The 17,358-nt window shown below is 40.2% G+C and overlaps 1 protein-coding gene across 1 annotated transcript; it reads right to left on the bottom strand.

The window, feature by feature from the left end:
• Positions 1-1,785: 1,785 nt before the first annotated feature.
• On the bottom strand, positions 1,786-17,358 carry mtmr7a (myotubularin related protein 7a). Its single transcript, XM_023272273.3, has 14 exons — positions 17,170-17,358; positions 16,749-16,871; positions 15,982-16,144; positions 14,550-14,707; positions 14,336-14,464; positions 11,914-12,048; positions 10,676-10,808; positions 9,279-9,388; positions 6,744-6,869; positions 6,346-6,395; positions 6,073-6,273; positions 5,678-5,812; positions 3,827-3,953; positions 1,786-3,704 (listed from the first exon to the last, which is right to left on the bottom strand). Exons 1-14 carry the CDS (start codon positions 17,191-17,193, stop codon positions 3,372-3,374), a joined length of 1,947 nt encoding a protein of 648 aa, XP_023128041.2. The 5' UTR covers positions 17,194-17,358; the 3' UTR covers positions 1,786-3,371.

Here is a 17,358-nt window from a genome sequence, read left to right on the forward strand (position 1 = left end):
TTTTACTTGTATGTACTTTGTTATTTTATTTGGAAAAAAAATACTTCTCTGATGTTCTCTTATGTTAGCTGATTCAGCTCTCAATGACTGCAGGATTTCGAATCGGACAAAGTATTTCCTCTTTTGAACAGTCAAACACAGATACCTTGGGGAGATTATATTGAAAACGCAAGCCCCAAATGTACACAAATGCAACAAAATACACCTGTGATCACTAAAACCTAGCTGAGTACCAATTTTCAGTGTAGCTGCATTCTATCTAATTGACAAGTTATATTAAAAATACAGGTCCTGCAGGTACAAAGTTAATGAAACAAAATGCACCTGAGTTACATTAAATGTATGACTGAGTTACATTGTCATACAACTTGAATCCAAGAGAAAATCACTGGGGTATTTTAAAGATATAGGGAGATCAAAACAAACCCTACAGCAAGGAGTAGCGATAAAAAACATATCTGACGAATGGTAGCACATCTCTCTAGAAGCTGATGTTCACCATTCTGAGAAATGAGTTTGTCATTCAAAATAAAGGCACACTGAGTTCCTACTCTAAGGCCTGAAAGCTGAATAGAGTAAAACTAAACTATTAGTTTTTATTTTGACATCAGAGCAAATATTAATGCTTGAATGCAATTACTGTGTGAAGTGATTCAGTTTTGAATCATTTGACATGTAAGTGCACAGGGATGTACTCACTTCTGCTATACTATAAATGTCCTAAACATTTCTACAATTAAAAAAATAAATTGACAGATAAGAAAGGAAAAGGGTTCAATTTCTATTCTATGTTTTAAAATGCTTACATACACAATCTCCTTAGACAAGGTTCTGCAGTTTTGATCAACTAGGTTTGTTGTTCCCCATTAGCTTTCCTAACTTTATCACTCACACTGTCAATCACGTCCATATTCATTAACCTATTCTTGCAATTTTGTGTCTTAATGAGCATTTTGTTTAGCAGTAATACACTCTGGAAAAACTACGGTGACAGTCAAAAAAGTAGTGACTATTTTAAACCTCAAAGCAGAATTCTCTTTGCTTGCAAGAAATAAATGAAAACAGACAATGGATGAGCCACAGAGCAGAACTGTGGGTGCCAGCAGAGCTTTAGGATCTGGCTCATGGCCAGTACAGCTGGGCAGATGTTCAGGAACTTTAATTGTAAAAGAAGTGAGGCACAACTGGATTTGAACCAGGCAGTTGTGAGCATGAAATAAATGTGTGTGTCAAGAATGTCAGCATTTAGTAAGTCAGTAGGAGTTACTGTCTGGTGAAGGAAAACTGTTGGACTGAATACACAAAATGTAGATTTTTCCTGTTTAAAGTGATTGTACAGATGAAAGGATAACAGCATTTACATTAGAAGAAAAGCTAATTTATGTCTCTTTAAAAAATTTGGGGTCACCTAGAAATGTCCTTATTTTTTAAATAAAAGCATTTTTTTCAATGAAGATAACATTAATAATAAATCCAGTGTAGACATTGTTAATGTGGTAAATGACTATTGTAGCTGGAAACAGCTGATTTTTAATGGAATATCTCCATAGGGGTACAGAGGAACATTTCCAGCAACCATCACTCTAATGCTACATTGTGTTACCTAATGGTGTTGAAAGGTTCATTGATGATTAGAAAACCTTTGTGCAATTATGTTAGCACATGGATAAAAGTGTGAGTTTTTATGGAAAACATGAAATTGTCTGGTTGACCCCAAACTTTTGTAAGTATGCCCATCAGTGCTCAAATGTGTGAAGAAAACTTCAAAAATCATCAGAACAGTGGGGCAGTCAATAATATATTTATTTATTTCACAAGAAAACAGTTTACATAACTTTGCATTTTGATCAGTTCAACAATTCTGACTCTTATTCCAGCTAAACAAATGAACCTGGCATTATAAAGGACAGAATTCAGTATGACTCTGATATTTTTAAACCCTTTGACACAAATAAAAACAAGCATTTAAAGCGAGATTACAGAAGACAAAAAAAAGGTCATAGTACAAAAATATCATAACACGCTTTGCTCGACAATCTTTGCATTGTTCGTTTGCAGGAGTGCGTCTACAGTGAGGTGTACTACACTATTAAAGTGAGCCGCTTTAATGCTACCTGTAGAGGAGAGTCAGTTGGAAATCTGCTGCCTTAAGCATCACTTTATCTGTGTGTTGACATGCTTCAGTCTGCTGGTTCAGTAGTCCCACCATTTACACTCCCTATACCAGCTGACAGTTAATTCCCTTTGGTAAGATTTTGGTTTCTAGAGTTGAAAGATTGTATGAAATCGCCTTGTTTTCAGTTAAATTTCAACACTTGTGTCTCACTTCTTTTAGTCACATTCCATGATATCCTGTGGAAATATAATAAATTGAAATATCCACATGTGCACCTCAGTCAAATATTGTAGTGTAATGACTCCAAAGCCCAGCTGAGGTCGCTGTTTTGTGCTGAGTGAGTCCAGTTCAGCCATAAATGTGTCTTTTAGTGTTGAAACGTCGCTACATTGGCATTTGAGCTGAATTTTGGGTAAACCAGTTTCATTGCTGCTCTTTTAGGCTGAAATCTTGAATCCAGAGCTACTATAATGGATACCAACTAGCACCATGTGTAAACTGCCTGTACTCTGCACATGTCATGTCTTTAATGATGAGTTTTCTCCTCCAACATTTAATCTATTAGTTATTTTATACTGTGCATTTGTTTAATTATTTGGTTCTGCTCTTATTACCATAATTTATTAATTAACTTTGCACTTTTTAGGATTAACGCACCTACAAGGAAGATTATAAAAACTCAGATACCAAAGTGCTACAAACCAGATCTTTTCTAGAGCTAACAAATGCTGCTAGTTGGGGCTAAACCTGCTGTAGTGGTGTTTATAGCTACACTTTGACTACTTTGTCTTTAAGGAGTTGCATTGTAAATCCAGACATCTAATAAATATTAACTGTATGGAAGACCATAATTCAAAGCAGGCAAACCCTTAAATGGCTTATCATTAATTGTGTTGAGACACTCTGTTCAGATCTACGTTAAATTGTTCAGAATTGTTCTTCCTTTGCTCTTTATTCAGATAAATGAGTTTCTGTAGGGTCTCAAAAGAATTTTGGATAAAAAGTTCAAATCTCTTGAGTATCTTAACTTTTTCTCACCGTAAAACGTAATCAGCTACAGTAAACTACTATAAATTAGAATGTATGTGGCAACAAATAGAGAGTCCACCACACCACATGCAAAGAAAAGTGTAAGAGTGTAACCAAATAAGACTTTCACAGAAACAACTCAACAGTCAGGTTACCCGATTAGTGTAAAGGTAGTGCTTGTTCAGTGTCGCTCAGTGCTGCACCTTCCTCCGAATGCTACAATCGTTCATGCAGCAGAATAGGCCGCCTCGTCCGAGTCTGGGTCCCTGGTGCTGTCCTCGCTGAGGGGCGACCGGCAGCTCAGGTCTGCGATTCCAGACTCCTGGTCGCTGCCGTTGGAGAAGCTGGGCTCGGACGTTTGGCTCGAGTCCTGCGGCTGGAGGATCAGGCTGTCGTCCGGTGCTTTCGGGCTGTTGGTGATGAAGCCGTCGGTGTAGTCCTGGGGAGTGTTGGCCAGACTGAGGTCATTACCCAGAGCCCTCACCGTCGGACTCTTATCACAGGTGGCTGCTTTCCAGGTGACACTCCAGCCCTGCTCCTGCTCCAGCTGGGTAATTTTCTGTTTATGATTGAAGACATGAGCATTATAGTCATCTTCTACAACCACAAATAACTGATTGTGTAGTAGATTTTCTGGTTTTGTCTCCTGACCTGCAGCGTGAGTGTACAGCTCAGTCGTACCTGTTTGTGTGAAGCCAGCTGCTCCTCCAGCTGCTGCGTCTCCTCTTGGATGGCTCTCAGGTAATCCTCCACAGACTGTCGAGGATGCATCCCACGGTCGAAGCGATTGTACAGCCCTCTCCAAAATCTACAGAGAAGGAAAAATGAATCAGTGAAATGAAACCTCACATAATCCCCATACATACATACATACATTCCTAATTCTGACCTCAGAGCCACATTTTTAACACGTGTAAGTGAAAATGAAAATACTGGTGATTGACCAATGACCAAAATATATTGGATATATGTTTGCTGAGTACTCTAAGATCTCTGAGGTCTGTAGGGACTAGTCAGTCAGTGAAGCCCAGCTTAAACCAGAAAAAGGGAAAGGACAATTGCATTATGTGTCTGTTTTTTATTGATGTGTAGTTAGATTACAGTTAAGGACATTTTCAGCCACACGGCCAAACAGATGGTTTTGTGCTGCAGTATTTCAGATGAGACAACACGAATAATACATAGAAATGTTCATGTATCGTTAAAAACTAAATGCACTTTCATGAATTGATATAAGATATGCTATATCTATAAATACAACTAATATTACAACTATCAAATCAAATGCCTTTATTGTCATAGGACATATGTACAACAAAATTTTGAGTGCATCTCCTTCGTGGGATAAAACGATAACAGATAAAGATAAAATATATAAATAAATAAATAAATAAATAAATAAAAACAATATACTATGTAAAATATAAGCAATTACATTTACTATCAAAAAGTAGCTTCTTTGGTGTTTTAGTAATTATGTTGCAAAATGCGAGTACCGGCTCCTGTTGGAAAACACTTTGCCCCAACTGTAGTTGGTTTTTTCCACTCTTTTTAGGTAAACTTGTCTGTGCTTTTATTCACCTAATCATATTTAGTTTCTTGTTTATTTAAATGTCTACTTATCTGTTAAATGCCTTTATTTTTCATATCTCTTGTTTTTTTTAGCTGTTTTAGTCATTCATCCATCCATCCATTATCTATACACCACTTAATTCTCATTACGATCACTTGGGGCTGGAGTCTATCCCAGCTGACTCAGGGTGAAGACAGGGGACACCTGGACAGGTCACCAGTGTATCACAGAGCTCCATATAGAAACAATCACACTCACTTTCACACCTACGGACAATTTAGAGTCAACAATTAACCTCAGTATGTCTTTGGACTGTTACAGGAAGCTGGAGAACCTGGAGAAAACCCACGCATGCACAGGGAGAACATGCAAACTCCATGCAGAAAGATCCCAGGAAAGCCGGGACGCGAACCAGGGATCTTCTACAGGCCCTGCTTTAGTCAGTCAGTTTTAATTATTCTATTAATATGTGTGCATGTATCCAATTTGTCTGTATTGTTTTTGATTAATTGTATTTTTTAATCTGCCTGTAAAGGACTTTGAATAACCTCTGTGTATGATAAGGTGCTTTATAGGCAAACTCATGTTATGCTATGTGTCACTGCTAAATTACAGTTAAATCACTTTAAATCACCGTGCCTTGAAATGTGTAAATATTTTAATTACATTTAGTATTTATGTAGATTTGAAAATTAGAAGTGTTTTTAATTTCTATCTATCTATCTGTCTGTCTGTCTGTCTGTCTGTCTGTCTGTCTGTCTGTCTGTCTGTCTGTCTGTCTGTCTGTCTGTCTGTCTGTCTGTCTGTCTGTCTGTCTGTCTGTCTGTCTGTCTGTCTATCTATCTATCTATCTATCTATCTATCTATCTATCTATCTATCTATCTATCCATCCATCCATCCATCCATCCATCCATCCATCCATCCATCCATCCATCCATCCATGTTTGTAAGAACCTACTTGAAGCTGTAGGGGGCAGTAGATGGTCGGAGGAGTCCTTGTGTCTGGCTGTGGTCTGGTCTGTACAGAGGGTTGATGTAGTCTGCATGGTTGGTCCACAGATGACTCCACAAAGAGTGAGTCCTCTCACGCACCCTGCATGGATGTCAAATGCAAGTTAATCTAATAAAAACCAGGGTCAAAGAAAAAGACATAGTGTTCTGTTTTTTTGCACAGAGAAATAAATCAATGTGTTTTTTTGTTTCAGGACTGAGTTGTCTGCATTTGCACAGGGTCAGTGTTGTAATATACGGCTAGCGGCCACTTCTCATTAGCAGTCAGTCGTCTCTCAGACCAGATGTCTGTGTGAATGAAAAGGAAAAGAAAGTGATGGTGGCCGCAGGTTTACATCTCACCCCAGCTCTATCCTCTCCCGCTGGTTGTTGCCAATGAAGTTGCCGTACTGGCAGGAGTAGATGTGGCTGTGAATGGTGATGAGGAGCCTCTCGCTGAACTCAAAGGCACAAGGAAACTGCTCCATCAGCTGCCACACACACTCCAGGAACTGGTCGATGACGGGAGACACCTCTTTAGGGTCTCCGTCCAAGTGGTTGCATCTGTAGATACAAAATCATTAAACACTGCATGCATGTCAAAGGCGCAAAGAAAGTAATGTTTCTGAGGCAAACCTGTGAGAAAACTTGTGTCCAAATGAGATCCAGTCTTTCTCGATGAGAACCTAAACACAGGAAAAAAAGAAGAATGATTTGCAGTCATGATTAAAGGTTCAGATGTAGTACACAATCAATCCCTGCAAAATGACTGAACCTCTTCTCTCTGTGTGGGGTCACTCTCCTCCGACTTTAGGGGTAATTCCACAAAAGCAGGCTTCTTTATTATATTTGTTTTTCTCGGTGTATCTAAAGTTAGCCTGTCCAAATCTGCGTGATCAGAGAAACAAACAGCAGGAGCCCAGGATGGATGACTATCAACCAGAACGTAACTGGATATTCTAACAGTAGAGGGTTGTGTTCTACTTCTGAGATGTAATCCTGTTAAATTAAAAAGCAAATGCTCTTGTAGTTACCATGATTCCTCGGATGGTCCTGTAGTAGGGATCCAGCAGCACACTGGCCACTGAACACACCTGAGCAGTTCGGTCCCAACCGTCCGAACAGTGAACCAGGACGCTGACGCCCTCCTCTGCAACAGCCTGCAGACTCAACAAAACATCATTTTGAAGGTATGGTGAATTTCACTTTTGTACCATTTGTGCCGCTGCACTGGAGACAGGCCTGATGTATCTGCTGCTGAAGTTTAGGGAAGGAAATGAATTCTGTTTTTAATGTGATTATATTGCAAGCTGACTGATACGGTTATGTCAGGGCTGGTACGAATATTGATTATTAGTAATCAGGGAGACCGGCCACCAACATTCTGAACCAGATTATCATGTTTAGTAAGCCTTTCAAATGTCCTGTTGTTAACTTTGAGAATGTTTTTTACATATTGCTAGAGAATGCCTTTTTATACTTTTTCAAGGTCTTTATAGACTACATGGAGTCCTCGGTTTACGCCGTCATCAACCTACGGCGCTTCGTCGTTACGTAACGGCTTTGTTTACATTTTTACCGGAGTTCCGAAAGTACAGCGAAAATGGACTTACAACATACCCTAGGAGCTGAACTCCGACGTAAGTCAAGGACCCCCTGTTATACTTGTACTATACTTGTTATACACCACATTTTCTCAGAAGAAACCTTCAATATTGTGCTATATTGCTGTTTTGCACTGCTTTATCATGGCAATAAATCTTCTTATTCTAATTCAGTAAAAAATGCATTAGAAGTGTTTAGAAAAATACGAGCTCTGTTGAAATGTTCGTATGTTCTACATTTGCTTCATTAACTTTTTAGTGCTGAATGGCTGTTACTTTGACATGTAACCAATCAGAAAGTGTTGTGGGCGGGACATTGTTTGAGACTACAGATTATTTTATTGTGAATCTGTAAAAAACAAACTACGTATATCAATAATCAGAGAAATGCTGGACATCAGACCTGATGATTGGCCAAGTCGATATTTAGTCGACCCCTAGATAATATTCTACTGTGTTTCTGCATAAACGTATTAATTAAGATTTCTCTGGTAAATAACACCTTTAAGAAGAAAATGTATTTCGTCCTCTGGTTGCCAAAAATCCTGTGCTCATAGCCTTTGCTGTCCTACCTCAAATATTATATTTTTGGAACCAGAGAGCCAGGAATGCAATGTAGGAGTTTTAAAAGGTCCAACATGCAAGATTTTGAACATTAAATAGGCAGCAAACAAACATCTGCTATGTAAGGACATAGTGGAGTAACAGCATCCTTTGCAGAGAATATAGTCAAACTGTGTCTCCGCTGATGTGTGTGTTGCAGTCTGAGCTTCTCTGTTCTATATTTTGATAACCGGACTAGTAAAGCACACATGATAGTGCATGTGAGTTCCTCCTATTGAAACTGTTGGCCCTATGACTATAAACATACCAATAGTGGCCTCTCACACTGCATTGTAAAAGCAAAAGTTCAGTCCGGTGTTTAGCCAGTGCTCAAAAAACATACATCTTTTCTTTTTAAAGGATTATTTTTTGGGTATTTGCCTTTATTCTATTCAGGACCCAGTTGAGAAGAGACGGGAAACAGTGTGAGGACAGAGGAGGTCCGACAAGCAGTAAAACATGATATGGGTTAGAGTTAATGCAAAACACTGTGGTGGAACTCTAACCCCAATACATGGGTCATCTGCTCCACCAGGACAGTATCTGGACGCCAGACACCCACAAGATAATGAAAGTATTTGATATTATAGTCATATATATTAGTCATTTCCCTCATTCCCTCAGTGTGAGAGTCTCTACTGCTATTTTGAGGCTCCTTCTATGTTTGTGTCTGATCCACTCTGGTGTTTGTGTGTGTTTTTCCACAAACTAGCCCAGTTTGGTCCAACCACATGCAGACTTGGTCAGCTTCGGTCCAATGGATTGTGGAAACAGACACATATGAAATGGAACAGACTTCAGTGACGAGAAAGACAGACTTGTGTAGAGAAAATAATGTCACTGAAGTTGATGACATTCAGTGTATTCACTGGTTGTAGTGTTTTTGTTGGCTCTTGTGTACACAATGTTTCTGGTTGTAAAGATCAGACAGGAAAGTGGGGAAGTGTGGCCTGTTTAATGACAGCACTCTAGCAACATCCACTGGTTTTAGACATTTGCACACCGAACCTTTATTTACATGAAACAACAGACAATTAGCTGATTTATTCCCTTAAGTTAATAACCTTAGGTAGTGTTGATTCAATTGTATGGTCATTTTAGATGATGCAGTTTGTACAGCTGTTGAACTGTACTGTGCTCTTCTTACAGGTGTTTCTAATATTTTACCTGCCCCTTTTATATCTACGGGCCTGAAGACTTCAATGTTTATTGCAGGACTATTGTGTGAGATGTTGTCCTGACAGAGACAGACAATATCTGTATCACATCTACAAACACACAGGAAACACAAAGTTACACACACCTAAGCTAATATCGAGTGCACTGCTGAGGCAGACAGTGGGGATTAGCCTCCAGACTGACCTTGGCGATGAAGATGCCTGCATCCAACACAGCTTTGATGTGCTTCAGCCATCCTGAGCTCTCCAGACCCTCCAGGAAGTCGGACATGGAGGGGGAACGCAGCTCGCACACTGTAAGCACAACACAGCTGTCTGACTGGCAGGAAACATGGAGCATACCTGATTGCTGCACTTTATTAAACCTCACTCTCACAATACTAAGCATCTCTGACAAATATATATGTACCTCTGCATGGTGTGACAAAATATGGGCCAGACTTCATTCATTAAGCTTCAGTCTGGCAGCAGCTCAGGGATGGATGAGGTCTGTCTGCCGGTCGGCGGGTCAAGAACTTCAGTGCAGAATGAAATATCTTGACAGCTATTCAAGAGGTTCAAAAGACATTCACAGTCCCCCGAGGATGAATCCTAATGACTCTGCTGACTTTACCATCATACATCCATTTCTGTTACATTACTGTACTGTTTATGTTGTGAAAATGACTCTAGAATTTATTTTTCCATTTCAGGGTTCAACATAAACATTTGCCAGTTCACTCAGGGGCAGAGTGACATGAACTAATTTCTTCACAGTTGACATTAGATCTGCCGACTGTAATTTATCACATTAACACTCATAATTCACTTTTAGGAAGCAGAAAACATCTGCTCACTCATTAAGGTGCCCACAAAGTGTGTTTTTTGTGCCAGCATCATGTAAACCTGCTGACCTGTAAGAAGCCTCTGATAGCAGAACAGCAGGTGAACGGGTTCATTCCGCCTTCGGTTTTATAACACTTAGGAAATGTTTGAGTTTATGCTGCCAGGCAGGAGGTCTTCTAAGTCTTATTCAAGTGTGCAATTTGGTGAAGAATGATGGGCAGACTGAGGAGCAGGCGCTGTCTCCAGCTTTTAAAGACTTCCCTTGTGCTGCCAGGGGGCAAAGAGTTATCACAACTAAGAACAGCTCTAACTTTTCAGACTTGAAATCACATCATTCTCACGCCCTCTGTCTCTCTTTGGGGGATAATGTCCGGGATTGTCCACTTCGGGAAACCAAAATAGCTCGGAAATAAAATCCAGATGGATTCAAAGCCTTCCTAGGAACACCCCTGTACAATACCCAGAAATTCTCCTGTGGGCTCATTGAGGCCTGATTGCAGCACAGTTCAGTTTGCTTGACTGCATATGAAAAACCACAGGGGGAGCACGAGCTCCCGCTTTGTTTCAGCAATGTGAGGAAGCAGCTGCTTCAAACAGACTGGTGACTGAAAACGTAGGTTTCTGCTCCACAAACCCTGATGTGGTTAAAACATTTCTGACAGTGATGGATGCTTTGCTGTGGCCTCCAAACTGTATTTACAGGAAATAAATCTTAATTCAGCGCGAGAAAGCATCTTCACAGGACATGATAATTACCTTCGAGCATCTTTTGCTGGCTGTTCCTCATAACGTGGATGTTTTCGATGCCGATGAACTGAAACTTTATGTTGGAGTAGTTGTCTTCATTTTCGTAGCCTTTTCCTGCAGCCCGGTTTGCGATTGCATTCAGCTGGAAAGACAGATAATGTCAGTTCAATTCAATTCTGTTCAGGTCTGATCACTTTAACAACCACACAGAGAGCTGGAGGATCCTGGTAGACAGTAGATAACTGTTAAAGTACAAATAGATTCAGAGGGGAGGGATATGGATCATTCCAGATTTGGAGGACATTTTACGTTCCACCCATCAAATTTCAAATAATCCATGTACAAAATACTAAAACATGCAGTTGTTGTGGAAATGTACTTGTCCTGAGACCAAATCTTTAAAAAAAAGGAGACAAAAGTTTTGAAAATATTTTTTAAAATACCAAATAAGTCTGGAGTTCCCCCTAAAATGCAGCTTTTCTCTTGTCCCACCCCCCTAATGACCAAATTGAATCTTAAATAAAACAGTTAAAATGAGATTTAAATCTAATTTTTTTAGTATTATTTTTTCACTGATGTGTCTTGTAATTGTGGGAAATTTTTCAACATAATATTTTAAATAATTATCATTATTCGTGGAACATGTGTCCCACAACCTTGTTAGTATAACCTATTTTAGCTGGTAGAAGAAGAAAACACTGAATCACATGAAACGCTGTAATTAACATCATCACTCAGTTTTCCTAAAGAATGAGCAAAGCTATGTCCTCTCTTCTATTTTTCATATTTTCAGAACATTGTCAGCTGTGATTGAATGTCTCACTCTACCTCATATTATCAGGATCAGACCAATTATTTTGACAAATATAGTTCATTACCTATTATTGATGAATATGGAGCAGAAAATTGTAAAAGAGAAGGTTTATTTTTTGAAAATTTTGAAGCCCAAATGTCCTCCAATTCTGGAGTGTCCCATATATGATTAATGTTAGAAGTAGGAGGGAAATAGAGGGGAAAAATGTTTTTTTGACACTGTTTTAAGAGTAAACTAATAAAAAAGCATAGTTGTACAGAAATGCCTGTTGATATTGATCACGGAGCAGCAAGAACACAGCCAGGATGTTTTCGCAGCCTTTACTGTGAGGACATGCAGCTGGCAAAATGCAACATGGAAAATAAAGCCCACCTGAACATACAGCGTAGTACTGTAAGTCCTGTATTTTTTTCCTCAGACACAAAGGGCTCACCTTAGGCCTGGTGTCCACCACATACATGAAGTCGCTGCAGGGATTGGACCTCAAGATGGCCTCCAGCATCTGTTCGTCCTCCAGGCAGCGAGCGCTGAAACCTGACAGCGGCTGGCTGCTGCGGCAGATGGCAGCCTGGGAGGAGGCCAGAGACACTCAGGCTTCACATAGCATGTCAATATTCACTTTTGCTCAACATTTGGAATAAATAAAAACCCAATATGTGAGAATCAGGGTGAATACAAATTCACAGTGCTTTTTAAAATTCCCCTGAATGCTCAATTTGAACTAATCAACCACACAGTTTCTCATATCTCTATTTAGGAGCCACAAGGGAAAGAGTCAAAGATCACTGTGTGACTCTTTCTTCTGGCACAAGGACCAGAACGAAGCTCTTTGTATGAACTGAGCTCCACAAGCAGGACCTTAACCCTGGGAAGCTGACCTCGCACACATAAAACATTCCCAACTGTCGAATTAAGGATTAATAGGAGCCATTATGAATGTTCACTATTATTCTAGATTCAGATATATGGCTTTCACAAACATGAATAATTATAGTTAAGTTCTAAGGAGTAGTGCTGAATCATATTTTCCTTAAATGATAAAGTCCTGCTTTGCCCAGCTGTAAAATAGCAGAGGTAGAATATTAGAAGAACCCCTTTGCCTACATCATCATAGGTATGTCTCAGCTGACCAGATACAGTAGCCTCATATGACGAGTTAACCATGTTTAGAGAACACATTTACTAACAACATTATGCTTGATTTCAGACAGACACTATATTGAAATTAGGTTTAGGTCTTTTGCTTTTAAAATGCTGTACCTTCTGCTACAGTTATGCTAAAGCTGCACGGTATGTCGTTTCAGCATCAACATTGTGTTGTCCACATTATGTTGCACCTGCTTCTGCTGCTTGATACAAAAAATAAACTTGCATAACTCTGATTTTCTGTCACTAATCCACAACAGAAGTTTGTCTGGTAGAAGATAATTCAATCAGAGTGAATTGTTCTTGGATAAACTGAGTTTTTATTATAAATATTGTATTTACTATATTCACATGACGCAGTTTGTTGACATCCAGGCTCCACATGTGCACAGCGAAATGCTCAAGGAAGAGCAGAGAAACACTAAAAATTAAGCTTTGGTTGCACAAAGAAACACCACATCAGCTGTTTGTGATATTTCGGCTACAAAAAGAATGATGTCGACCAAAAAGAGGATGCCTGTCTGCAGCTATTGTTGCCACCACATGAGGCAACCTTTGCTTGACCATTTAAATCAACACCACAAAGCTCTGCATGACAAGTGCAAAGTCAGATCTGCATGCAGTACAAAAAACAAAACAAAAACAAAAACAATGTTGAATGTCTTTGCCGGTGTTAATAAGGTTTACACTTTCAGAAACACTGCTGAACCCTGTTTTATTTGAAAAATTGCAAGAACCTATTTATAATCTGGACAGGCAGAAAGTACCACCTCTGGAAGCTATTTTTATTATTATTTTTTATTGCATTTCAATTGTTACTATATGCTATTCCCTTATTCGCTACACCCAAAACTGTTTTCAAGAGAAAACAAAGACAAAGCCTTGGCCACCAGCAGTTAATTCAACATGGACTACAAATTACAAGCCTTGTTGACTTTCTTGTCTCTGCTAGCAATTGTTAAGAAAATCTCTCATCCTACTTTTCACCACTACTGCTCTTCCTCACTGGTCTTTTCTACAACTAAGCAACCAAACACCTGCTTCAAGTTCATCGGCGAGTTGGTATTCATAAGATTATTTTGAAAACTGTGCTAAAATGTTTGTATGGACGACAACAGTTTTCATTTAAAAAGAAAGAAAATGTATCAGTCTGGATGTAGCCTTGGTAAGCAGGGATAAACGTCTGTCTACCAAATTATGCACCAAACACAGAACCTCAGACTTTCTCTGTACCATTGGAGCATCATGGATTTGCCTCTGTCAGTACAATGGGGAGCTGGAATTGAGAAACAGCTGGACTGTAAAAAATAACCAGAATACATCTGCAGTGATATACAGTGATGTTTACTTTTGGGAGTTTGCGAATTCCAAAAACTCTGTTTCTGGCTTCTATTTGTTATGAAACACAAACTTCTGGCTGCATGAAGAAGAGGGAGGTCAACACCAACCGACCAACCAGTCTCACGAGTCATTCTTGCTACAAAAACTGGCCAAGTTAAACAAGCACCAGTGACTTTATATATTATACATAAACTCTTATCTGCTTTTTTTTCCTGCAAAATATTTTCCTTTGACTAGCTTCAGACCATTCCTGTGGAGAACCAGAGTCAGGGGGATTGGTTGAGTTTGAGAGACACTGATGTTTCATGGCCCTTGAATTAATATACACTGATATAGGAGAATATCCAAGAGGTATACAGTCAACTTACATGATTTTCTTTGGAGTAGTACGACAGGGCAGGAAATCTGCCTCTGCTTCTGAACTTGGAGCTTCCCACTATGACCGGAGGTGTGGCAGACTCAGGTACGAACAGGTCAGCAGGGTAAGTGTCGCTCACCTTTAGAAACAGGCACAACTAAACTGTAAGCAGCCAACATGTCCAAATAAGGATGAAATAGTCCGACCGAAGTCAGCTCACTGACCTTATAGTGTCGGTTGACGGGGGAGAGTTTCCACAGAGAGTTCGGGAGTCCCATTCGGCTGTAATCAGTCTTGAGGTCCAAGAAGTCCCATTCCTGTCGTCTCTCCACCTCATCAACATTTGGCTTGTAGGAGAAGCAGTACAGCTCCTCGTAACTCTCTGCAACAAACCAAATTAAGCCTGTCAAGCAAAACCTCAAACCTTTCTGTCAGTTGGGGGATCAAGGTGTTGCAAAAGCCAATGTGGAAAATAACTACGTACAGATATTCAAGCATTTTTTAGGTTATTGTACTTTACTTTCAGTATTTCCATTTTATGCTACTTTATACTTCCACATCACTACATTTTAGAGGGGAATAATGACACTGAATGTGTCCGACATCTTTAGTTACTTTAGAGATGAAAATCTAACACAGTGGATAACTAGAAAAATACTCGGAGAGCACAGTAATCTGCCAAGGCTGCTCAGTCATAGCATTTCCGATAGCTGAAATCTGTAAAAAAAAAAAATTGTGGATCCAGACTATAAGCTGCATCACTGCCAAAATCTAATCAATTGGTCCTTGTGTCATTTCTGACCTTCCCTGAAAATTTCATCCAAATTCGTTAGTCTGTTTTTGAGTAACGTTGCTAACAGACAGACAGACAGACGGACCAATGCTGATCGTCGCATAACTCCGTTGAGGCTCCACCTCCTGGGTGGAGTAATAAAATGAGCATTTAAAGTACATCATAATATTACAAAATTAAACCAGTGATTTCCAAACTTCTGCTGTCTTACAAAAAGCACATTTCAGATATCTATGAGATGTGAACAGATTTTTTCTTCTCTAAACTTCCCATGTATCTATTTTAATTAATATTCAAATGAACCAATATCTCAAAAAAGTAAAAATTGGTTTGTTTATCCAAAGTGTTTGTTTTTCGTCTCATACCAATCATGAAAAAAGTGCTCAGATTTACCTGCTATCCCTGTATATACAACTGAATATAAAGCAAAATAGCTCAACCTGCAGCAGCTCCAACAGTAACCTGCTGCTGACACACTAATGCTTCACTATTAATCATCTTGTGAAGTCATATATAATAATTTATCAGTCAGAGGGACCAAATCAATACTTTTACCTTCATACCTGAACTACATTTTGCTGCTATTGCTCATGCTCTTTAACTAAAGTAGGATTTTGTATAAAGAATTTTGCATCTTCGATCTAAATTCTTCCTCCATCACTGGTGAAATCAGAGAAGATGAAAACTAGAGCCTGAACCTTGGCGGGTTTTGAGGCTGTCATGCACCAATATCTGGGAGTAAAACATTTTCCATTTCTGCAGATTGTGGTGGATGGATGTATATCATTGCACAAAATTCAACAGTGATACTGGTATAGGTGAAAAGCCATTGACGGTGTGTACACCAACGTTACCAAACCTACCAGGCTGGGAGAGCCGCTGCAGTGACAGGTGAACGTCGTGGCATTCCCGCTCTCGAGGAATGACAAAGTGAAGAACCTGGAAGTTCTTACAGTGGATGATCAGAGGACATCCTGAGGGAGTGGCGGCTTGTTTCTCCGCGCTGAACACCAAACTGTGGAGCACCTGATGACATTACAGGAAAGACAGGTGGACCTTTTTAAGTAGGTTTAACAATGCAAACAATCCTAGAAGCTTCAGTGGACTTCTGGTTATGGTTCTTGTTTCAGCTCTCATACAAGAGGCTTTCTAGGTTCTAGGTGACTGGTGGGGAGTTTAAGGTATTTATTCTCACCCACGCTTAACTACCTAAGACTCCAGGTGTGTAAATGGCTGTGAAACAGCCTGCAGAGGGCTGACTCAAAGTGTGGTGAACTGTCTGTGGAGGGATTGCGAGACTGCATTATAAGTACCTGGAAATGGTGCCTTAAGTGCACACCCATCAAGTTAGAACTGAGCAAGCTTCTGGACAAGGAAGAGAAATGTCTTCAAAGAACCAAAAAGAGAAGTCTAGCTGTCTTTAGATCAAACACTTGTGACTACCATGACCTGGATGAATTAGTCTGCGCAGACACGCACTGTAAACACATTGTACAGCATAAAGCAACGCACATCTATGGTGGTGATGTTTTGCACTGTACTGAACGCATCGCGCTCCTGTCCCTCATCCCAGCGTGGAGGTTGACATCATCCCTCCTGAGCATTTCCTGTGCAGTGAGCTGATGCCTACCCAAGTTTCATTGCGCACTCCGGCCTCGTTCACCACAAAGATGCTGTGTGTTGCTGTCAGGTACAGGGTTCCCACTCTGCTCCTCCTGGGGGAGACTCTGTCCAGCAGCCGGACGTTCTCCACCTACGGAAGGAGGAAGAGGAAGAGGAGATCATCCTCAGCTCTGCTCTCATGGCTTTGACACAGCTGTACACATGTTCCACTGGCAGTCAAACACACACAGACATTGCAAAATCCTCACTGTCGACGTGGCAGCACACGCCCTTTCAAATCAAGCCTGCACGTTTGCTTCGTTATCTCACTCCAGAGTGTGTAACTGTGTGTGTGTGTGTGTGTGTGTGTATGGCTGTTTCCTGCAGAAGTGTCAGTGCAGGCAGGGTGCGGAAATCTATCTGATCCCTGCAGGCAGATCCTCGGTTACCTTCGGTAGTCGGATGTGTTCCATCAGCAGCTGAGCTTCCTGTGCAGCTACCAGCAGTCCAACATGTGCACGGTGGAGGTGTTATAGTGGGCTGCAGGTCAGATTCCCTGGTTCAGGTTGTCGGTCAGCAGCTCGCAGGTAAACCACCATCACACTGCTGAGGCTGCCCTCACCCAGGCCGCACCGCGG

Source organism: Amphiprion ocellaris, chromosome 13 (assembly GCF_022539595.1).
Source record: "Amphiprion ocellaris isolate individual 3 ecotype Okinawa chromosome 13, ASM2253959v1, whole genome shotgun sequence".
NCBI classification, from domain to species: Eukaryota; Metazoa; Chordata; class Actinopteri; family Pomacentridae; genus Amphiprion; species Amphiprion ocellaris.